The sequence below is a fragment of the Camelina sativa genome, chromosome 12, assembly GCF_030686135.1.
Source record: "Camelina sativa cultivar CO46 ecotype springtype chromosome 12, ASM3068613v1".
Classification (NCBI taxonomy): domain Eukaryota; kingdom Viridiplantae; phylum Streptophyta; class Magnoliopsida; order Brassicales; family Brassicaceae; genus Camelina; species Camelina sativa.
In genome coordinates this window covers 3330318-3353927 of record NC_141891.1, presented here as the reverse complement: position 1 = coordinate 3353927, position 23610 = coordinate 3330318, and the positions used below count along the sequence as shown (strand labels likewise).

The 23610-nt window shown below is 36.7% G+C and overlaps 2 protein-coding genes and 2 pseudogenes across 4 annotated transcripts; 2 read left to right on the top strand and 2 right to left on the bottom strand.

Moving 5' to 3' along the window:
* The first annotated feature begins 2512 nt into the window (after positions 1-2512).
* LOC104729939 (F-box only protein 13 pseudogene) lies at positions 2513-3933 on the top strand (annotated as a pseudogene). The gene has a single exon (XR_015573620.1). The product of XR_015573620.1 is annotated as an F-box only protein 13 pseudogene (transcript).
* A 10-nt stretch (positions 3934-3943) lies between these two features.
* Positions 3944-7087, bottom strand: LOC104729941 (pentatricopeptide repeat-containing protein At4g33170 pseudogene; annotated as a pseudogene). Its single transcript, XR_015573619.1, has one exon. The product of XR_015573619.1 is annotated as a pentatricopeptide repeat-containing protein At4g33170 pseudogene (transcript).
* A 280-nt stretch (positions 7088-7367) lies between these two features.
* On the top strand, positions 7368-9438 carry LOC104729937 (uncharacterized). Its single transcript, XM_010448969.3, has 5 exons — positions 7368-8002; positions 8270-8587; positions 8748-8843; positions 8935-9002; positions 9130-9438. The coding sequence occupies exons 1-5, from the start codon at positions 7682-7684 to the stop codon at positions 9242-9244; spliced, it is 918 nt and encodes a 305-aa protein (XP_010447271.1). The 5' UTR covers positions 7368-7681; the 3' UTR covers positions 9245-9438.
* Positions 9439-9693: 255 nt separating this feature from the next.
* Positions 9694-22903, bottom strand: LOC104729936 (myosin-15). The gene is made up of 38 exons (XM_087479530.1): positions 22504-22903; positions 22231-22377; positions 20985-21130; positions 20729-20885; positions 20529-20587; positions 19775-19931; positions 19491-19640; positions 19259-19395; positions 19022-19168; positions 18828-18929; positions 18635-18692; positions 18454-18555; positions 17763-17800; positions 17553-17679; positions 17297-17470; positions 17051-17182; positions 16379-16488; positions 16061-16121; positions 15791-15968; positions 15333-15538; positions 15049-15168; positions 14862-14960; positions 14561-14782; positions 13718-13857; positions 13529-13628; positions 13222-13272; positions 12997-13086; positions 12650-12820; positions 12371-12502; positions 12041-12217; positions 11504-11638; positions 11236-11306; positions 11042-11141; positions 10911-10967; positions 10745-10801; positions 10565-10645; positions 10387-10469; positions 9694-10100 (listed from the first exon to the last, which is right to left on the bottom strand). The coding sequence occupies exons 1-38, from the start codon at positions 22627-22629 to the stop codon at positions 9950-9952; spliced, it is 4551 nt and encodes a 1516-aa protein (XP_087335656.1). The 5' UTR covers positions 22630-22903; the 3' UTR covers positions 9694-9949.
* Positions 22904-23610: the final 707 nt, after the last annotated feature.

Genomic DNA, 23610 nt, shown 5'->3' with positions numbered 1-23610 from the left:
ATAAGTTTCACATTAGACATATTTGTTCAATGCATTGTGTATAGAAGGTAAAACGACTTTTAAATATATGTATTTTTTTGAATTAATCAAGTCTTTCTACTTTTTATACATACAACTCAGTTTTAAATAGTATTTTTTTTATCTAACCTAAGAAAAATGTTCTGCTTGTGACATGAAGATCGATCATCTCTAATTCTCTATGACTCTATGCATGGGCATTGCCCAAGTAATAACCATCTCAAAAGGAAAGAAAAAAATAAATCGAAACTTGAACATTGTTTGGGTATCATCGATATCTATGCAGCTAGGGACCTACGGAGTATTAGATTTCGTTGATGGCTTTTCTTGTTTATTATTATTAGGTTTTTAATTTTTTAGTTCGTCTTTTAAAAGTGTTAATGAAATACATTATAAAACTGGGGGATGGATGGCCTGGGAACAAGTTCTGGGGCATTGACTTTGGAATGGCACAAAAGTCGATGCGGAGAAGAGATTCCTCAACGAGGCTACAAAGTAACAGTGGTCCTATTCTTTAATTTGCTTTTTCACACCTATCCTTTTTTTTTTTTCTCACACATAAAGAACTTTTTCTTCGTTCTTTTTCTGCATTTTTTTTTACGTTGCATACTACATAGTGTGCATCAGTGCATGTGTAAATCTGAAGCTCTCTAATGAAAACTTTCAGTAAAATCATTTGTTTATGTAATCACACTATTACATTTGCTAATGATTTTTTTTTTGTCTTTGTGGTGAAAAATTAAGCATCATGATTAATTGGTTGAATAAACTTTTGCCATTTTGAGGGAAATGTGCATTTAGAAACAATAATTTTGGATTTATAAGCATTCACTTTCAACAAATCCCTTTCTCTGTGATTTTTTCATAAACCGGTCATATAACATGTATAATAATCAGCTAAAGTATTATAGTTTTACTTTTCCGGTAGAAAAAAAAAAGAACACAATAGTCAATAGCATGCATGAACACAAAAGCTTGTATTTTTGGATGGAGAATTCAACCGCAAGTTTGACAAAATGATAAAAGACAAAATGTGATTTGATGCCCACAAAGAAAAAAAAAAGACAAAGGGGATTAATTTGTCTATGTAAATTTTATTTTCATATATATATATATAGAAAACACGAGCAAAAGAAAAAGGAGTTACCTTTAATTTTCTTATTCGAAAGGTAAAACTGTTTGAAAAAAAAAAAATTGGGAAAAGGAAAAGGAAGAAGACAACCCACACACACATACACACACACGAATCGCCACTTTTGATGGAATTAGGAGGAGAGAAGAGGAGAGAAGAGGGCAGCTCCCTAGCTTTCTCTTTTGCTTTTGTCTCCTTGCCTTTAACTCTCTCACACACACCCGTGGCCGTGGGCTTACTAACTAACCACTGTCTCCGTGCGTTAATCTTGGTCTTTCTCTTTTTGTTCTCCCATCCAATTCTCTCTTTTACATAAATTAATGCAATGTATTTCTACTTTTGTTTAGATAATTTTTGTAACAACTACAAGTATATCTCTAGTTTAAAAGATTATAGAGTGTTCTATATCATCTAGATATTAGCTTATACTTATTACAAGAAATATAATCTTGAAAATTCTTTTGTATCCTTAACCATAAAACTGGTAACGCTAGTGAGAAAAACTTACGCCAACTAAAAAGAAAAGTAGCTGCGTTAGTGTTTTTTCAACTAACTTATAAAAAACAAAGTTAGTTGGCCTAATTTTTCTTTCCTTATTTTAAAAGTGTGATTCACTATTTGAATCACTCTGACTTGGGGATGTTATTCTTTTGTCTCAATCCACAGTTTTTTTCTAAATTTTTTGTTGTTTTTATTTTCGAGCTAAACAATATAAACATAAGTCTATCACTCATACACACAAAAATAATTCTGAGTCTGAATCACAACACAAAAATACCATGTAATACAAACTAATAATACTACTACAAGTGTTGGTCGGAAAACATGTGATTACTAGTAATAAAAAGTCCATTGTTTTTCAAATGACTATTGTAATGTAATGAGTTCATTATTAAAATAGATATACAGAAGTGTAGTAGTAATTAAGTTGTAAACCTGTACCGACAATTATATTCCAATCAGACAATAAAACCAGTTAAGAAAAAGTCAACATTTATGTTCACAGCTTAGTTTAGGTTTCAAGGGGTAGTGAAGAAGAAGTTACAACACAAACTTTACCTTTTACTTGTCTCTCTCTCTCTCTCTATATATCTATGATCTATCCCACAAGAGCAATGAGTATCTTTGTAAGGGGATTGTCAACGCTCTTCAAAAAGAGGAGCCAAAGAAGCTTCTCTTCTCTCTCTTCTCTTACTACATTACCTACATCACATATCTCCTCTCTTTAAAAATCCCATCTTTCACAAGTCTCTCTCTCTGTATCTGCTTCTTCACCATTCTCAACAATTCTATCTCTTTCCACCAGCCAAATCTCAATAACCCTTGAATCTGCGCAGCTTTAAGCCAACAAACAACAACAACATGGGATTCTCAACTGGGAAAAGAAAATCACGAAACCAAGAAGAAGAAGAAGATACAACAAGCTTATTATTAGCTTCTGAATTCCCAATGGACGAACTCAACGACGATGTTCTTGAGAGAGTACTCTCATGGCTACCAACTTCTTGCTTCTTCCGTATGAACTCTGTTTGCAAGAGATGGAGATCTAGCCAAACCTCTAAAAGCTTCAAGCTTGCTTGCTCTCTTATCCCTACTCGAGATCCTTGGTTCTTCATGATCGACGATCACGACTCCACTTCTTCTTCTTCCTCCTTCGTTTTCGATTCCACTGAGAACACCTGGAAAAATCTCAGCCGCCGTGATACCCTCCTCCACCCCCGCCGCGATTTCATCCCCGTCGCTTCCTCCGGTGGCTTGCTCTGTTTCCGCTGCTCCATCTCCGGCGACTTCCTCCTCCGTAACCCCCTCACTGGATCTTCCCGTGACCTTCCTTCTCCAATCTCTCAAGATAACAACAACAACTCTCTCCAAGCTGTAGCCATGACCACCACTGTCACTACTTCAAGCTACAAGCTCGTTACAATCTCCGGTGAAATCCCAAATCTCAGTTTCAAGATCTATGATTCAAACTCAGATTCGTGGAGCAAAGACCAAGACTTTGAGTTATTAGCCAAGAACAATGAGTCATCACCACATGAGGATGAGTCTGATGCTGACATTGTCAATGGCACAGTCTATTTCCTTAGCAAAACAGGAAACGTTGTTGTGGCGAGTAACAATCTTCAAAGAAGTCCATCGAAGCAATACTCTTCCGTTATCACCGTTACAGACGATGCTGAAACAGTCTATTTTCTCAGCTCTTACGGCACAATTGTAGCTTGTGATCTCACGAAACGACGCTTTACAGAGCTGCCGAAGCTTCTTCCTCCTTTCTTAGAGTATTCCATCGACTTGGTGGAATGTAATGGAACAATGTATGTGATTCTCCTCTCTGAGTTCTTTGAAAGTGCGAGTTTAAGGATCTGGAGACTTGATGACAGTAACCGGGACTGGGTTCAAGTGGGGATGTTGCCTCCTGCTTTGTCTCATGAGTTGTACGGTAAAAAAGGTGACGTAAACTGCGTTGGTGGTGTTGGAAACAAGATACTTGTGTGCTTCAATGCAAGTCTTCCAGAAGTGTATTGTAGATACTTTGTGTATGATTTAGTTGAAGAAGAGTGGAGCGAGTTGCCAAGATGCTTCAAGGATGGAGAAGCTGTGGATTTCGTTTCCGCTCTTTCCTTCCAACCTAGGATCGAGGCTACAGTTTGAAATTTATTAGGTTATATGATTTGTAAGGTTTTATGTAATATTCTTTCTCTTACAGAGAATGCAGTGTAACTTGATTTGTAATCTCTATTAACATTGGTTAGAACAGAGGAATGCTCTGTTCTTAGCAAAAACTATCAATGCTTTGCTGAAATTTATCTTTACTTTCCAAATTCCAACTACCAATAATCACCACATGAGCAAATACCATCCTTGAACCGGTGAAACCGGTTTGCATCTCTAAGTACAATCTCTCTATCATACACCTTTGCTATATATTTCATCGCGTTGTGACAATCTCCACAGACACGAAGATTCTTAATCACACGGATCGGTGTGGATGGAGGAGTGCTCATAAGTCCAAAAGCAACCGCCAGCTTTTCGCTGTGGTAGTACAGGGCACGCTCTTTCTCCTCTTCTTCCACATCTACAAGTGTGAAATCTGTCTCAGGAACATACCCTTCTTGTTTGATGTCTCTTATCACATCTTTTACTTTCCTGTATATCAACTCGGTTTGCGGGTTTGACCTATCATCCACAACAAATACATGGATCTTGTTTTTCACCTCTATCCAACTGAAACCGGGGTCTTTCTTCACTTTCTGCCCTTTCATCATCGTCCTGGCAAGTTTCATCTCATCCCATTTGGAAGCAGCAGCATACATGTTGGATAAAAGCACATAAGCTGATGAGTCCAAAGGCTCTAGCTCCAAAAGCTTAGTTGCCACTCTCTTCCCTGTTTCTGTGTCCCCTTTAACTCGGCAAGCTGCAAGCAGAGTTCTGTACATTGATGCTGAAGCTTCCATGGACATTGACTCGATCAAATTTTCAGCCTCTTTGACAAATCCAGCACGGCCAAGTGCATCAGCCAAACAAGAGTAGTGTTCTATTTCAGGTTTAATGCCATAGTCACGATGCATTGATCCAATATGCTTGTATGCCTCTGATACGAAGCCTGAGTGACTGCAAGCAGACATAACGCCGATAAACGTGACCTTATCAGGTTTTACACCCAGAGATTTCATCTGTTTGAAAAGCTGGAGAGCTTCTTTCCCTTCCCCGTGTTGAGCTAATCCCACTAACATGGCATTCCAGGCAGCAATGTTCCTCATCTGTATTCTTTTGAACAAAGAATATGCATCGTCTATGCATCCGCACTTAGCATACATGTCCACAAGCGAAGTTCCAACGAACGGGTCACCCGTGCAATTCAACTTGAGGGCATTTGCATGAATTTGGCGCCCCTGTTCTAATGCCGTCAAACAGGAGCTTGCTTTCGCAAGTGTGGCTATTGTAAATTCATCAGGCAACACTCCCATGAGCCTCATCTGGCTATAAACATGAAAAGCTCGTTCTTCTTCTCCATTTTCTATGCATCCTGATATCATAGTCGTCCAAGCAACATCGTCAGGCACATGAATAGTATTGAAAGCAAGCTGTGCTGCACTCATATCACCACATTTTACATACATATCCAAAATCCCACTGCTGACCCATAGATCTAAGTGATATCCAGATTTGATTGCAAAGGCATGGACTTGCATTCCTTGATTTATTGCAAACAAGGAACCACATGTCTTAAGCACTGTTGCGAGCGTGAAATCATCAGATCTCTCTCCCTGTTTATGCATCAAAGCAAAGAGCTTCAGAGTCTTAAGACCGTCATGACTTTGTGTATAACCAGACATCATTGCATTCCAAGCGACGAGATCAAACTTACTCCTCTCAAACAAAACCTCTGCCTCTGTCATACATCTGTTCCGAGAGTAGGCATCAATCAGAGCAGTAGAGACAAAACTGTCAGCAACATTGTTGATTTTAATTGCATGAACATGAACTTGTTTGTTCAACGACAAGCTTTCAGGAAGAGAAAAAGCAGCCTTTAGAACACTCGTCATAGTATACTGGTCTGGTGTAAGGCCACAACGTAAAAGCTGCATAAACAAACACACTGCTTCCATTTCTAGGCCACTTTGAACAAATCCGGCGATAACTGAATTCCACGAAATCAAATCTCTTTCACTCATATTATAAAATACTTCCCTAGCAAAACCAATTTTTCTCAGTTTAGAGTACATGTTTATTAGACTATTTGCAACAGTGAGCATCACGTCAAGTCCTAACTTCAATGCCATACAATGAACTTGCTGTCCTAACGCTAAACTATCTAACCTAACAGCTGTAGCTAACACTAAAATAAATGTGACTTGATCACATTCCAAGTCGCACTCAACCATATCCCTAAAACATTTGAGAAGAGCTGAGTACTGGCCTGCATGGAGATATCCACTCAATCTTTTATTCTTTGTTATAATCTCTGAAACAGCAGAAGCATCTTTACCATTTGCAAAAGATTTCACTTGTCCTGCTTCAGAATCATCACCAGAAACTCTAGCGAGTAAACGAGAAGTGACTTCATTGGGATGTAAGCCACTTCTAAGAAACTCAGAAGCAAGGTCTATGGCTTGTTCCTTAAAACCCATTTCCAGACAAGCCTTAAACATCAAGTTCCATAACACCACATCTCTATAAGACATCTCCTCGAACAAAACTTTACCTTCCTTAACCTTACCAAACTTCAAATAGATATTAACGAGAGCTCCAGCAACAAATTCATCACCGTCCAAACCAATCTTGCAAGCATACCCATGAAATGACTCTGAAGCCCACACATATCCAGAACTCAAACACAGTTTCAACATTGGAGCCAGAGTCATTCGACTAGTATACACAACGTCCTGACGTAATATCCGGAATAGAAGAAACGCTTCTTCAATGTTCTCGACAGCAGCAGCACCTTCGAAAGACTGTGCATAGGCAGCTAAAACCGAGTTCCAGGAAACAAGATCTCTCTCAGGCATTACGTCGAACACTCGGCGGGCGTAAGTGAGTGAACCACACTTGGAGTACATGGAGATGAGATTGTTAACGAGGAATCGTTCTGGGTTTTCCTCGGAGGCTAGGATACGTGCGTGGGTACATTTTCCGAGCGTCAAGTCCGACGTGGAGATGGCATCCCGAAGAAAGCCGAACCATTGTGACGAAGATGATGATGAAAACGGCGAAGAAGCAGACGTGAGACGCAGAGGAGGAGAGAGTGAAGTAAGAAAGAGGTGACATTGAACTTTGGGAGATCTGTGAAAAGAGAAAGGGATAGCCTTGGAGGTTGCTCGCATGATCAGGTTAAAAATGTAACCTTTAAAAGTTGAGAGGGGTTGTTGTAATCTTGCAAATCAAGCAACTCATAATTTCACTTATTTTAAAGAACCATTAACAGAACAGAACCAAATATATACATCTTAGTAAGTAGTAACACATTAAATAATTAAGTAAGAAATCAGCAATTACATCAGAACAGAACAGTGCTTTTAAATCAGCAATTACATCTAGTAACACACTACTAATTACAATTAAGTAAGAAAAACTAACAAAAACCAAAGTGCTCTTTTTCCAAATTTTTTTTTTTAAAAAAGTATTTGAATTGGGTTTTATTAGGTCTTGTACAAAAAGGACCTAAAGGTCATGTTTTTAAGATTTGTCCACCTATACTCTTACAGTCAAATTTGTTACACCGGCTTTGTATATGCGTTTTGATTTTTGAACAAACTCAAATAACCAAAAAAAAGGGAAACAATTTATAATCTATTTCAAGACAACAAATCAATTCTTAGAGGTCCGTTACACCAATATGTGCTACAAAATACAACAAACATGTTTTAAATAGAAAACCCTTAAACTAAGGAAACTTAAAATTATTGAGATACACTAAGGAAACGTCCCTACACCAATATGTGCCTCATCTATTAATCTTTTTTATCATTCCTCACCGCTTCTTTTATACTCTCTCTCTCTCTCTCTTGGACAAGAAGTGGTAGTAGAGATATGTCGCTGTCCTCTTACCTCAGCCCGACGCGCTTTCTAGAAGGCTACCTCCGCCGTTGCCTTACGGCGGCAGGACTGACGTCGCAGACGCTTTCCATAGACTCTGAAACAACCATCCACTTCTGGGGACCACCAAACCGGAGCGATGATGACGACAGACCTGTTATGCTTCTCCTCCACGGCTTCGGTCCATCCTCTATGTGGCAGTGGCGGCGACAGATTCAAGCCTTCTCTCCCTCTGTTTTCAGGCTCTATTCTCCCGATCTTGTCTTCTTCGGTGACTCTACCACTTCTTCCACCAACCGCACCGAAGTCTTCCAGGTTTCCATAAACCTCTCTCTCTCTCTATATATTATCTCATGTTTTTATTCTATAAATTTCCCACTAGCTTGTCAGAAAATGTTAGCAAAAAGTACCAAATAGCAAAAATATTTCAGAAATTTGTTTGTTTGTTTAGTATATTTTATTTATTTATTTCCTACTTCACATTTTTTAAAATTTAATATCTATATCTCAAATATTGTGCTCACATAAAAAAAATGTTTGGACGATCTTTTAAATATATCAAACATATATGTTTTAATATAGGCGGAATGTATGGCAAAGCTAATGGAGAAATTAGGAATAGGCAAGTATAGTGTGGTTGGAACAAGCTACGGCGGTTTTGTGGCATACCATTTGGCAAAATTGTGTCCGGAAAAAGTGGAGAAAGTAGTGATTGCAAGCTCTGGTATTAACATGAGAAAGTGTGACAGTGAAAGTTTATTGCAACGATCCAACTGTGAGGTCATCGAGAAAGTTATGTTACCATCAACTGCAACTGAGCTTCGTACACTTATGGCTTTGGCATCTTCGTCGCGGATACTTAGTATGTTTCCCAATGCTTTCTGGAACGACGTTATTAGTGTAAGTATAGTCCAAGTATTGTCTTCTTCTTTTTCTTCTTTTGCATTTGGGGGAAAAGAACAATTCTGCTGACATCGTAAATGACCATGCATCAAACGTTTATTGTCGTTTTCTTTTCTAGCAAAAATTTGAAACTAATCCGGACTGATTTATAATGTAGAATTTATATACAAAGAATAGAACAGAGAAGGTTGAATTATTGAAGGGGGTGACTTTTGGCCGGAACGAGAATTTAAACATCGATCCTCTTTCTCAGGTATGTACGTGATATTACTTCAGAGTTGATATGAGTATACTCAAATGCAATTCAGCTTACTATCGTTACGCATTTATATTTAAACTCCTAGGAGGTCCTAATAGTATGGGGAGACAAAGATCAGATATTTCCTGTGAAGATGGCTTACGAATTAAAAGAGTAAGTCATATATTGTTCAAGTTTTGACGTATAAAATTATTACTAGATGAACTGTTTATATATATATCAACATTCTTAAGCATATTATTTAATTGTTAGCTATATAATGGTTGGTGTATCTGTGTAGGGTTCTTGGAGACAAAACGAAACTAGAAATTATCGACAACACCTCGCACGTTCCTCAGATCGAATGTGCACAAGAGTTTAACAATATCGTTTTGAGATTTTTGAAGGGTTCTTAAGAGCTGTAATTTTGTATACATGCTACCATGCAGATTCTTCCGCTTGTTTAGTGTTAAGCTACTATTCGTTACGTAATCTTGCTACTTTTCTTGCCATGCTTTCTCATTTTTCATGTAATTTTCCCTTTTACTTGCCATATTGTTTTTTCAATTATATACTTCCTTGTAGTTTATATATTCTTCTTTGATACGAATATTGGGTATGAATAGGTGTGAACAGAGTCATTGATTTGGCCACCAATACAATGACAAAATTAAGTGGTTCAAAGTTGGTGGTTTCCGAAACTGCCAAAAACTATCAACCACTTTCTTCTCAGAAGTCAAAATTTTCTGACCACGTTTATCATGTTACCGAATCCCTCACGGCAATGCTCACATTGTTATAATAAACGCATGTAGTAGTCAGCAAGTTTGCTCCATTAACGTTTGAATAAAAATCTCAGAAAGCATTGGAAACAATTATGAATCTCAAAAGAATTATGAGAATTCATTAATTCATTACTTAATATATTTACAAAGATGTTCTACCATTTACAGTCCAAACAAGAGAAAAAAAACTGACAAAGTCGGACAACTACAAACATTTGGCCATTATCATTTAGTATAATTCTACAGTTACCAAGTCTAAGCTTCCATTGTTCATTCTCTTAATGAGAAATTTGCACTGCCAAATTACTAATTGATGCATAATCAAGCTCATATGCATCAAATGATCTGCTTTGAGGCTGAAGCTGTGGAGGGTTTCTTCACAAGGGACTGTGCACAAGTATATTCTGATACGAATTTTGGTGGTTCTATTTCAGATGGGTCTAATACAGGAATAGCCTTGTCTATATCTTCTGCAGAGAAAGGAATGCTGCACACACACACAAACAAAAGAGTAAGATAAATTTAGTGTAGACAACTTAAACTACATCTGAGTTATGCTAGTTAAACATGACTATAGAGACTCTTAACTCTCAACCAAATGCCCAACCAAACCCTAGAAATGCCAATCTACAAGGATTCTCAGAACTAGAGATAAAATATTTCTGTCACTACCATTTTCTTCTACCTACGTATAACTAAAAACTTGAGAGCCAAATAATTGTTGAGATATTTCGTTCAAATGACAGAAAAAATACGGAAGAGAATAATAATACCTCATATCATCATCCAGCAAGAACGAATTCGAAGTTAGTTTTTGGTTATCCTTGTCCAAAAGTACTCTCATTTCAGAAACCACCTACAGGGAAAAGACATGTGTAAAGGTGTTTTAAATTTTAATAGACATTCAACCCAACTAAACCTCCAGAATTGAGAGTTTCGACATTAACTCACCTCATTTGAGACACTTTGAGTTCCATATTTATCGTCCCAGTACATCGTACTTATTCGATATATTTGCCTTATTGTCAATACCTATTAAAATAGTACGGAGTTTTCATGAGACTGCAAAACTGCTTAATTGCCTGGAATTAAAATGAACAAAACCGGTGCCAAAACGAAATATTAACGTACCGGGCACAGATCCTGCCTGATTTCATCCAATGATTTCTTTCGTTTTTGGTGTATAACCTAGGATGAATTAAAAATGGCATAATATACAAACCAGTTAAATGCAAGTTCCCCTTCAAAAAAGAAACCAAGCTTTTTTTTTTTTATCAGAGAAGAAGATGAGTTTTACCAAGAATCCAACAGCTTGTCTTATGTAATTTAACTCATGCCAAGATGTTCCTGCAAACTGCATTCACAAAATTTTAGAACACAGATAGCATCCATCTATGAAGCAACCAACGGGTGTATAACATGGTGTACCTCCTCCTTTGCATTGGCTATCCACTTCTCCAATTCTGAAATCCCAGATTTCACATATTCCCCATTTGAAAATGTGCAACATTCACGACGAAGAAGAAGACTGAAGAAGAATTCAGATTAAATATGCAGAAATAAAGGTAATCTGCAGTATGCTATACAATACAACAAAGAACTGAAATTAAGATCACATATACCTGTTGAAAAGTGATAGGTTGATAAATGAAAAAACCTGAGTCACAAGTTTGCGAATGAAGAACGAGGGTACCTACCAATACAATTGTCAGGTTAGAAAAGATAATTATTTTTAAACAATGCAGATATTCTTAAAGCACAAAGAACCACGGTACATGAGCAGTCGTATGTCTAAGACAATAATTTAGAGCAATACAATAAAAAAAAACTGCATATGAAACAATGTCGGTAGAAACAGACATTATAATTGAAACTATGAGATATGCATACATGATTTTCGCGTAGGCGGGACATAAGAGAATCCAAGAATTTGAGTATACTTTCCCATTGACTACTCGGTGATTGCTGCGGCACACCACCTGGTGATCTAGATTTTCCGGCAATTCCTCGTGAAGCTTTGGGTGCCTTGAGAATCATTAAAGAAATTCGTGAACAATCATAACATATTTCCACAAAAAATTCTTGTATATAGAAACTAAAGAGATAATGAATCTACACCACAATTCAGTAGAATACAAAATTTCTAGCACTAGCTTCACTAAATTGTTGTTTTCTGATGAATAAAAGGTACCAACAATCAGTCAGATCTTCTGTCACATAAAAAAAAACATACAATGCTGTATACAACTTGATACTATGTACTTCAAATAAGAAACCGTAATTTCTCAATTTTATCTTCCCACCAAATGGCATATAAAGTCCCTGCAACTGAGTATTTTGATGAACTAAAAACAGTGACATCCAATCAATAGTCTAGACAAGCAACGTCAAAGGTCCCTGCAACTGTATCTACTTTCGGATTCTTACCTGAATGCATGATCCCAGAAGCGGTGACAATTCCTTTTTCAAATTATCACGAATTAAACCATAAATCTTCTCCACACATGCTGTCAGCTGCTGTTTAAATAGTAATGCTGGGTATCTTGCTTCTATATGCGAAGCACCATCGTCAGGTCCAAGAAGTTTAAAAGGAGACCTTACTCCCTGGTACGCAAGAAACATAATATCAGTTTACTAACTAAACATTTAATAACAAGTTTATTCCCTACTACTGAATCTCCATAGTAATCCAATTCCATAGAAATGAATCACGCAAACTACTCTCAATGCTTAAGTGGAGATATTAATTGGACTCACATATGTAGCCCTCCCAGAACGTTGAGCATTAGCATTTAGAAAACTATTCGACCGCAGATTTCTCTGCAAGAGACATAGAAGTGCTGAAGCGTTTGAGAGCCAATATGGTAATACACTATTCTCATCTTTACCCTGAAATAAACATATAAAAAACAGACGACAATCATTACATGAAAGAGTCCCTATCAATTTGTTGCTGGTAATCCAACTTGGAAGAAAGTAGTTACAAAATCCCTTCAACAAGGAGATCGGTAATATATGTAACAACACAAGAATCACCTTCAGGGCTTCATTGATTCCCTCGATAATGATGTTAAATATGGCTGTGCTCTCAGATTCAAAGGCATGCCAGTGCAGAAGACATTTATATATCACGCAAGCAGCCAGTGGCTTATCATCACTGAATCCCAAATTTTCCTTTATACACCTGGAGAGCAATTCGTAGTTCTCCTGCAATATAGTGGTAAACTTTTGTCAACATTAGATCCACTTTAGCCAACAACAAACACGCATTATGTTATTATCACTTCAGGAAAACAAGTTCCTTCCATCATAGTCAAACAGTATTTTTTGAAAAAGTAGTCAAAAAAATTGACAGCTTAACAAAAATGGCAGTGAATTTGTACCAGGTTTCTTTCTGCAGTGAATTTGGATCGACGTGACTCTGACAGGCTACGTGAAAAAGGCATGATGTGCTTTGAAGGTGTTGGTGTCTCCTGTATATATTTATGACTTAAGTAGAGTACTCATTTTCAAGCATTAACAGACTAGGAATAAAAGAAAAGATGGAACAAATAAAGAAAGAAAGATGTAATGAAACATATAAAAAATTAGAAGGTGTAGTTGCTTACAAATATAGATCTCCTGTCATTTTGGACTGGTACAACAGCACTGGAATGTTTCTGTTGGGAGAAGGTTACAATAAACTGTTAGTAAAAGGTGAAGACCATAGAAATAAGGATGACGACAAATGTGTGTGTGCTCAGAGAAAATGAAAGCAGATAATTCAGTAAACCAGGAAAACCAGGAAAACCTCAACCATTTAACAAGCAACGTGGAGAAACGCATGGTTCAAATATTAAGGAAATCCCACATTGCAGTACTTCCGCACATGCATATAACAGAAAGTGCAGCAGGGAATAATCAAAGATTACATACTTCACCAAGTATCGGTCCAACTCTCTCTGGGGATGTGATTAGCGTCTTTTGCCTCAAGACATGGTTCTCATTTTCCAGATGAGAGAGTTTCTCCTCAAGACTGAATAAAAAGAATTCAAACCAATAAAACAAAATGTGTGCTAAATAAAAACCTAAGGGTGACTTGAGAAGAGAACTGCAACTACAAACCTTTGAACATTCGTCTGGAGTTCAGAACATCTTTTTTCAGCTTCCTTCAACTTCTGTAGTGTGTTATTGCAATCATTTTTCGCATTGACAAGCTCCTTCTCCAGAACCAGATTCTTCTTTTCCAAGGAGTTCATCGAGTTCTGTGAATTAAAAAGTGTTAGCAGAAACCCATGAACAGCCAAGACAACAAGATTTAGGTCTCTAAGCAAAGAGGGAAAACATGATTAAAACTAACCAATATGATGCTATGTTAAAAACAGATAGAGCACTGAACAAAGAAAAGAATAAGACATGCTGATCAAAGATGTAATCACTTATTTGCTCAGAATCTCATACTAACCCTTTCACAATATACTGTATATTGAATTTCACACTCTCCCGAACCGGGATCATGTTAATATAGTCGATAGCAAATTTCTATATAGCCAGAAATAAGAGGTGTCTATACTTCAAATCGCAGCCACTACTCCTTCAGCACAAACTGAGAAATACGGAAGAGCAAAAAAGAATGACCAACCAGCAGATTAATTAAATCATGATTGCAGTTGACCTAGGGGAAGAGACTCAAAATGTCCTATTATGACCAAGAAATCTGAGAAGCTATTAGTACACTCCCAACCAATCAAGTGTCAGTCGTCATCAATTTGAAGTAAAAACAAGGGATGTTTTTCTACATGCAAATATCATGTGTTTGAAATTTCTATAGATTTTTTGCAAAGTCTCTGTCCATCAGCCAAAGAGAAACTAATGATGGAGACCAGACCCCTTAGAAAGGTAGTCCAAGTCCCAAAATCTAACACAATAATCTTTTTAACATATTTAATAGAGAAAGAGGAGAATTACCTTCAACAAGGCGTTATCTTTCTTTAGTTCCACCATTCCATTAAGCTCTCTTTCAACAGCAGACTTCTCTTTCATGGATATGTCTAGTTGCTTTTCAAGCACTGCATTCTTATTGCACTCATTAATGGTAGCCAGCCTAGCTGCGTCTAGTTTGAGGCTGAAGGATTCCAATGTTTTCTGAAGCTTAGATATTTCACCTGACTTGGCCTCCTCACCACTTGTCTGTATTTACAGCATTTTGTGGTTATTTACTCTGTTTGAGGAGATCAATACAATACAAATGACAATATTGGCAACATACTCTCAATCGTTTCTCAAGCTGCAATCGCCATTCAAGATCTTCTAACCGCTTCTCAAGTTTAGTTTTAGCTAATCGCAAAGCACCTGTTTCATTAGCTGCCTGAAAGATATTCGTGTGCATGTTTCTAGTTTGAGTAACGGTTTAGTGAATTGAAATAATCCTGCTTGAGACCATAACTGAGACATACCTGTTTAAGTTTTCTAAACTCTCTCTTTGCAAGCTTCTGCCGCCAACGACACTGAATAGCAATAATAGATGATTGACGGTGTCTGAATGCTGAACGAAACTTATGGATTCTCCAATGAGCCTACAAGATTTTTAATACACAATATTCAAGCACAAGAAATGAATTAGAGACTGAAATCATGAATGAGGTTAATACATCAGGAAACTAGACGACTCTAGATTACCCTATTAATAACACAAAAGTGTAACAGAAATGTACCATACAAACTTCCAGATCGTAAGTACCTGAATTATACAGGCAGCTCTAGTCTCTTTTTGATGTGAAAACTTTAAGCGAGTTGAATTAGCGCGGATGCAAGACTGTATTGCAATGGCAGCTGATACAAGTTTTACAAATGCACATCTTGACAGCCTCCTGCGTACATGCTTTTGTACCAAGACAGCTGCTGCTTCCTTCCTTTTCGTGACATAAACATTTCGAGACAGGCATCCTTGCCAACAGAAATTATTATTAGGCTTAGAAATAAAACAGAGATAGGGGAAAAAACATATACAAAGGCATTCATTCACTAGTAACGACAATTTGCATGGAATATTCATGTGAGCATGCTTAGCAAAAGAAATCAATACAATATTTTTCAGAGAATAGCACATATGACTGCAAGATTTGATAAAGACTACAAAATTTCGACTGCAAGAGAAAAGCAAGAAAGAAGAAAAAAAATAGTAAATGAGAAAGAAACCTCTACAGTATGCCTGAATTGAAATTGCAGAAGCCCGCGCAGAGATGAAGTTTTGGTGCGTAACAAATGTTCTCAGTCTTCGTTGAATTAGTCTTGCAGAAGCATCAAGAACTTCAGCCCGCTTAGAGTCCAAAATGCCAATTTGACCAGCTCTAAGGAACACTTTTGTCCGTCCTAGCTGTAAATGATATTCCAAATATTAACAATTCAATTAGAGTATCTAGCAAGAGCCATGTAGCAAAATCGTTTTCAGCCCACCAAGAAGCATACCTGATAATTCCCAAGACCTAATTTCCTCAAGATTTTCTCAGTCAGTGCCTGCTCATCATTGCTGCAGATAAAGTATATTAAGAACTTACTCATGGTTGACAATAAGGTTTATTCAATGCAGGATACAAGAAATTAGACACATAAATGACATCAAGGTCAAGGTTATTTGTCCTGTCTGGCCAGAAGCTTGTATAATGTTTCAGTTCTATAGATATACCATCTAGTTTTCCTCAATCAAGTGGTCACAGAAACATGTCAAATTACTTTTGCATGTATAGAATAAATAACACTCTGAAATTAATCTTAGAATCATCTCACCTCTCATCCATGAATTCTGGAGCAAGCAGACCAAACCGATCCACGAAGTCTGAATAATTTCTTCGAGTGGGGTACCCTGCTAGACTAATTCGAACAGCTTCTAGTACACCCTATCCAATTGTGAGATACCAGACATCATCAAAGTTAATAAACCAAACAAAGGAAACGAAGATAAAGCGTGAATATGAAAAGACTAGTACAACCAGCTGAAGTGTAAGCCAGAACACTTTAATGGTCAACTTAAGGACACAATTAGGCATTGAGAAAACAGATGTAGCTTAACATGTACTACAACATTAGACAGCACAATGGCCTCAAGAAGAGAAGGCTAAGTTCATTTAGATTACGTCAATAATGCATTTTGATCTTTACGAACTCATATTTATAATAGATGATGAAGACCAAATAATAAATGAGCAAAAATCTGAAGTTAATAGCCTATCATGGCTGGGAAAAAATATATGCATTCTGTGACAAGAAAAAAATATAATCATGAAAGAAAAACATGACACACTTCATTAACGTCAAAGAACAGAACAATTGAGAATTTGAGATACCAGACTATCTACAAACAAAAACGAAAAAAAAAAAGCTGAAGCTTTCTCTAATTATAAATAGACCATGATTACAAAGGAAAATGGAAAATAGAGTAAGATAACGTAATCCACTAACCCCACAACGAAGTTGATGTAAAACACTAAGACTCTCGAACTTTTGAGGTTTGTTAAGTGAGTTTGGCTTCACACAACGAACATAATGAGGCTCCGTTTTGCTGAGAGTTTCCATGAGGGCTTGAAGTTGTTGCTAAATTCAAAATTAAATGATCAAATCGATTACTGGTTTTACGATCAACAGTTCTTGATACATGCAACTTTCATGATCAATGAAAAAAAGAAATTAGCTGGACAATTTCCCTACCTTAAATCTGGAAGACACAGAAGAAAATTTGTAAGAAGATCTGGCAGACTCTTCCGGGGCTGGGGGAAAAAGTCCAGCAACGAAAGGGCATTTGGAGGAAGACAGCAGATTGCAATGTTCCACTATAGTATAATCACGGTTTTTATCCAAAAATGCTTCAGTGTGATAAGTAACCTGCAGAATTGGTATGGCACAAACACATTGAGATCTTAACGGAACAAAATAACATTTAGCTATGTCCTATAGCAAGACTTGCCTTGCCAGCGTAATGAGAGAGGGTAAAATCCGTCTCTGAAAACTTTGCCTTCTCCAATCTGGGATGAAATTTAAAATTATGGAACAGCTTCATTGAAAATGACTCATGAGTTGATCTAGGAAACATGCTGCATATACGGCAAACAAAGATATGTCAGCGGAAAGAAAATATAAGTATTGTGGAGACACAAGATGAGACAAGATATTGTACCAAGCTTCATCCAAGAGTGCAATTACTCCAATAGGCTTCTGCAGACAGCAAAAAATAATAATAGTAGAATAAGAGGAAGGTAGAACAATTTTGCTACCAAAATTTGAAAAGAAGATATACCATACCAGAATGCAATTAAAAAATTTAACCAAAAAAGAAAGTATCTTTCACAGAATTCTATTATTCTTGCATTTATAGACTGGAGCCGTGATCGTCCATATTCTATCATGGGAATAACAATGGCATCTTAAATAATTTAGACCTGCCGGTAAATGTATTGGCTACATTAACCACGCCAACGTATGCAACATGCAATACAACAATAGTGATACCATTTGTTTCTAAACTATGCTGACGGTGTTGAGTAATGTCAAAAGCAAGAGAAAGAATAACATTGAATTGAACCACACGATTTTTTAGGGTTGGCACGATTCAACAAGTCCCTCTTTAAAGGGTGTTGAACTTTTGCCCCAAAAAAGGGTTTCAAACTCTCTCCGACAAGCTAAGTAAAGTAATTGTAAATAAATATACAGACATGAGATTTTGAAACCAAGATTAACATCCTATATTGAAATTCTGATAGAACTTAGGCTGTTTCAAGTTTCAGAGATAACAAAAGGATATGGGGGCAAGAAACTAGAACAGAACAGACTCTAAAATCTAAATCTGATTGAAACAGAGAGAAACGTACCTTCTCAATAAGGTCCAAGACATCCTGGTTGTCAATAAACTCAATATAACTCCAATTAATTTCTTCTTTTCTATACTCATCTTGCTCCATCTTGAATACATGCTGAAAACAAAGCAGAGATCGTAAGGGGATGAAGCAATATTCTCTGGCAAAAATTTTGAAAAAGGGTCACCTATATTACCTCATTGAAATGTTGCTGCAGCTTTTCATTTGCAAAATTGATGCAAAATTGTTCAAAACTGCAGAATGAAACAGCCCAGATAAAGTTTAAACAGTTCACAGCTAAAAATGGTGCCCCAAGTAAAGCTAACAAAAAGTTAGGGTTGAGAAAGGAAAGAGCTATCTATTAATTAGTTTCACGTATCATTCCTAACCTGTTATTCTTAAAGCATTCAAATCCGTAAATGTCCAGGACTCCAATTTGAAAACGGGAGTCTGGATCTTGCCCAACAGACTTATTGATCTTATTAACCAGCCTGACAGAAGCATAAGACGAATAGTTTAACTACAAGTGTAACGCATCAACAAATACCCATTAAATGAGGGGATTAATAAAGTAAATGCAAACCAGTCAAACAGATGGGCGTAAACAGTCTTCGCAAGTGTATCCCGGCTAGCAACAGCAGCATTAGGGTCAAGTGCTTTGATAATGATGCCTTCACGGGTCAGAATTGAACGTGTGCAGAGAGAAGCCAGCAAAAGATTTGCATCACACCTGATTAATTTTACATGGATACAACTAAGTAAACAAGCTATTTCTTCGTACACATGGTTAAAATGAGTACTATAAAAAAAACTTATGTACTTGAAAAGATCAGCAGCCATCTGCAGATGAAGTCTAGATTCCCGATCCTTTACCACCGACGAGTCGTGCTCTCTCCCTGGGGAAAACTCAACATTTCCAAGATGTAAAATCGCAGCAAGCGTGCGGAATATTCCTTCCTGATAAATGATTTGTGCAGTAAACAAGGAAGGACTTTCAGAAACTAACAGAAGAAAAAAAAATGAAATTCAATTATAAGTGAAAAAATAAAAACCTGCTCGTCATGACTTATGCCCACAATATCCATTGCCCTCCTTGTATTCTTATACTCTTCTGCACTGCTGACTCCTTCTAGTTCATAAGTCTTGCTTTGATTTAAATAATGAAATTGACGAGGATTGCTTAGTTTATATTTCTCAGCGTCCTAAACAAAGTAAGAACATTGACAGATTAGTAATCAGCATATGTAAATTGACCAAATCAGTGGCGGCGATCAGATAATAAGAAAACCGAAACCAATATCTTATGAGATGTATACAGAGCAGGAAGAAGAATTACATTCCCTGAAGCGCACAATTGATAAAAACAATGATAATTCCTCTCGGGGTCTGTTATCCGGACTACACGTGATCTCTCCAGAAGATAGGTTCTGATTGCAGCACCAGATATTCTACCATTTGCATCAAACTGGATTTCGACAAACTTTCCAAAACGGCTAAACAAACAAAAAATCAGTAGACTGGTCAGTAGATCGTATAATTTAATTGGAAAAAGCTAGGCCACACAAAAAATTATTGCAGTAACAGAACATCTAGATTCCGTATTGCATTAAAAATTTGCAGAATGAGATTCCAGAATCATAAACTCTAATTACTTCTTCACATTCGAAATGAGAACAAAAAGAAGGGTAATTCCTCCCATTAGCAGTAAAATGTTACCAAACTTCAAGTACAGGGACTATTTTAATAAACCAAACAGACCTCATACTGCATTTCACACTGATACAAGGGGTCTTAAAGTCTTAATGAAAAAAGTTGTCAATAGACCATATTATCTAAAGTAGAACTACCAGAGTTCAAAACTTTCCTAAGGAGATACCGACATCATAAAGTGCCATACCATGGTTTCAAACAGCTCTAGATAACTCATTATAAACATAAAGGCATCCAAAAAACTCTTATGTGTACTAATCAGTTATAACGATACTGTAATAAAACAGTTTGTTGAGAAATAACATAAGAGCACTTAAAGAAACACCTCCTAGTTTTCATTGAAAAAAATAAACAGAGGAAAACAAAATTCCGTAACCCACCTGGAATTATCATTCCTAACTGTTTTCGCATTGCCAAATGCTTCCAAGAGAGGATTTGACTGCAGAACAAGAATACTAAAATTATAATAGATCACCCAAAAGTAAAAAAGTCAACCAGAAACACACCTAAAAGATACAAAGGCATCTTTCCAATTTTGTGACCAAGATAAAAGATACAAATTATGTAAGCAAAATCTTACTTCAAGGACTTGCTGCTCAACACTTCTATCATCTTCAGCAGCACGTCCCCCAACAAATGTAAGATATTGCATGATTAGTTTTGTTGTCTCAGTTTTTCCAGCTCCACTCTCACCGCTAACGAGTATCGACTGACTTCGACTGTCTTCAATCATCGCTCTGGGTTAAAAAGTATAACTAGCGTTAATTGATTAACATGACTGATAGAAAAAAAGATAAAAATATCAGAAACATTAAAGAAAAAAAAGAGTGGACCACCTGTATGCAACATCAGAAACAGCAAAAACATGTGGACTGAGCTCACCAAATGGTGCTCCCTTGTACTGCTCCATCATGTGCCCATTGTAGAGATGTGGAAGCTTTTTAAACGGATTAACAGCGATCAGAATGCTTCCAGTGTATGTCTGCAAAAATAAAAAGAACGTATTATTAAGAAGATATGTAGTCAGGAATGATTTACTAAATGAACTGCGTAAGAAAATGCTGACAGTTATGAGTGGCAACACGAATGAGACTGGAATTATTACCACCAATAGTTCCAACTAAATATTATCATCTCAATAGGGACATAAACAATTAGACACCAAGCTGCAACCAAAAGTTTTACAAAGGGCAAGCCAGCATTACATGGGAATCTAGCTGAGTATACTTTCACCAACCCATTACGGAAAGGAAGCCTTCCATACCTTTAGATGGAATATTCAACCTATATATAAGTCAAAGGCAGTCGAACAATCTAACAAAAAAGTGGTTACGAAAATACAAACTTAACTATACCGCCAATTGTAGTGCTTATATAGGAAAAGCAATAGTTAGGGTTGGATCACGAAGATGTTTTACGTGCAAGTGGAGACCAAATAAGCAAGTTTTTTCAAGTGAATGCCTGTAATGATAAATGCTCACAATAAATTTCTTCACTTTAATATCTATATCTACCTATTTCGATTAGATCAGATATCAGATCACAATTATAATACAACATCTAGAGGCATCCATGAAAAAGACGCACAAAAAACAACAAGCGGAGGGAGATTTTCCCTAAAAATGTAATCTTTCATCACAAAAGGTAGGCTGATCAAAAATGTTTTCTCAAAAAAACGCACCAGACCTCAATAACATGGGTCATTTTCAAGTACTTAAAGCACTCGGGGGGCTCAGTTTACTGTTACCTAAGAAATTCCATAGAGAACAGACTTAAATGCATACTTCACATCTAAATCTTAAGTCTTCAGGGCACTTGTCGAAAATGGAATATAGTAGCGGTTAGCACTTCATAGGGAAAAAACGACTTAGACCACAAATGTATACCCAAGAAACTCCAAAAGCAACTATAATTCTCGTTCTAGAGTACGATATTACCAGAAAGAAGAGTAAACCGTCCATATGGAATGAAAAAAAATCCGACTCAATAAAGTAGCCCAGGAAGTACAAACTACTAAGATCCAAACTCCAAAATATAGTCACGAAGAAGAAATCTTCATAAACAATAGTGAAAAGAACTCACATATATATCATTAAGAGCGTATCGCCTTTGAAGATTATAAAGCACACCAGCTTCGTGTAAGTATGTCAGCTTGGTCATATCATCAACTCCATTATGCTCTTCATCGTCAGGATCCCTCCGAAATAGCTTTTCCGGGGAAACTAAAACCTAAACCCCCAAAATTAAAAAATAAAAACCCACAACGGCAAAGAATTAGCTGAAAGAAAGCGCGAGGAAGAAGAAGAAGACAAAACAGAACAAAATCAGCCAAGAAAGAAACGGTTAATCACATACCTTTTTCCCAGTAGAAGTCTCAACATGGACCTTGTTAGCAAAAGAATCGAGCACATCAGCAGCAATCCAAGCCAAATCCTTATCTTCCACCCAAACCTTGTCGCCCTTGCGCAGATTCATCTCCATTGAGATCTCGTGATTGAGAGCTCGGTGAGAAAAGAACCCTAGAGAATTAAATTGGGCGAAGCAAGAGTCATAGAGAGATAGAGAGAGAGAGAAAGAGAGTCCGTGGAGGTTGGTTGCGCCAGAGAATTTTTCAAATTTCAAAACGAAGAAGAATGAGAGAAACCCTAAGGAGAGAGAGAGAGAGATAGAGATAGAGAAGAGATGGAAAATTTTACTACTGTTCAGTTTTTTTTTTTTTAATTGTTCAATTTAAACCGCTTACCCAACAAAAAACAAAAAAAAAAGTTCCCAAAGAGCAATAAAGGCAAACAACGTGACCAAAATAAAATAAAAATAAAAAATAAATACTTCCCGCCCTCTAATACTGCAGATATTAAACAAAAACAGAGATTATTATTTTGAAAAACAATTTCTAAAGTTCTTCAATTTCCAGAGTAAATTTTTGTGTTTGGGTGAAGAATCAAAGTTTATTATCTTTCATTGAAATTGTATGAGGGTTTACTTCAAATTCAACTAGTAAACTTACTAAATTATGTTATTTTTAGTAAATTTTAGAATTGATACTTTCTTTAATTGTAAACAATGGTCAAATTAGGTATATAATATGATCAGGTCAAGGCGAAGACCTGTTTCTTCAAATTGCGTTTTTTTTTTTTTGTAGAAAAATTATTAATCATATTCATGGAAATACATTTCCTCACAGCATGAACACATATCAAGTCATTCCTTACTCTTCTTTCTGCTAACACGGCGATTTATCACTCCTTATTGTCAGGCTGTCAGCAATATATGCATTTAACAGGTTTGAACTCGAATGCATAAGCATTAACAAATTAGATGAAACTCGTTAATTTACTTAAGATATTTGAAGTAAAAAAAAAAAAGGTTTGAAGTTGTTAGGTACAAAGTCGTATGCCAATCATTAGATTCAGGCTTTTAACACTGGTAGAATCTAAATCTTGAATTTTTCAGTCTTTCTTT

What these genes read in the sequence shown, in the direction of transcription:
- LOC104729937 (XM_010448969.3), top strand. Translation starts at nt 7,682, where the DNA reads ATGTCGCTGTCCTCTTACCTCAGCCCGACGCGCTTTCTAGAAGGCTAC. An exon ending in ACCGCACCGAAGTCTTCCAG is followed by an intron (nt 8,003 to 8,269) that starts GTTTCCATAAAC and finishes GTTTTAATATAG; the next exon opens with GCGGAATGTATGGCAAAGCT. An exon ending in ATGGCTTACGAATTAAAAGA is followed by an intron (nt 9,003 to 9,129) that starts GTAAGTCATATA and finishes GTATCTGTGTAG; the next exon opens with GGTTCTTGGAGACAAAACGA.
- LOC104729936 (XM_087479530.1), bottom strand. Translation starts at nt 22,629, where the DNA reads ATGGAGATGAATCTGCGCAAGGGCGACAAGGTTTGGGTGGAAGATAAG. An exon ending in AATTGTGCGCTTCAGGGAAT is followed by an intron (nt 19,641 to 19,774) that starts GTAATTCTTCTT and finishes TACTTTGTTTAG; the next exon opens with GACGCTGAGAAATATAAACT. An exon ending in GAATGCTTTAAGAATAACAG is followed by an intron (nt 18,693 to 18,827) that starts GTTAGGAATGAT and finishes TTCATTCTGCAG; the next exon opens with TTTTGAACAATTTTGCATCA.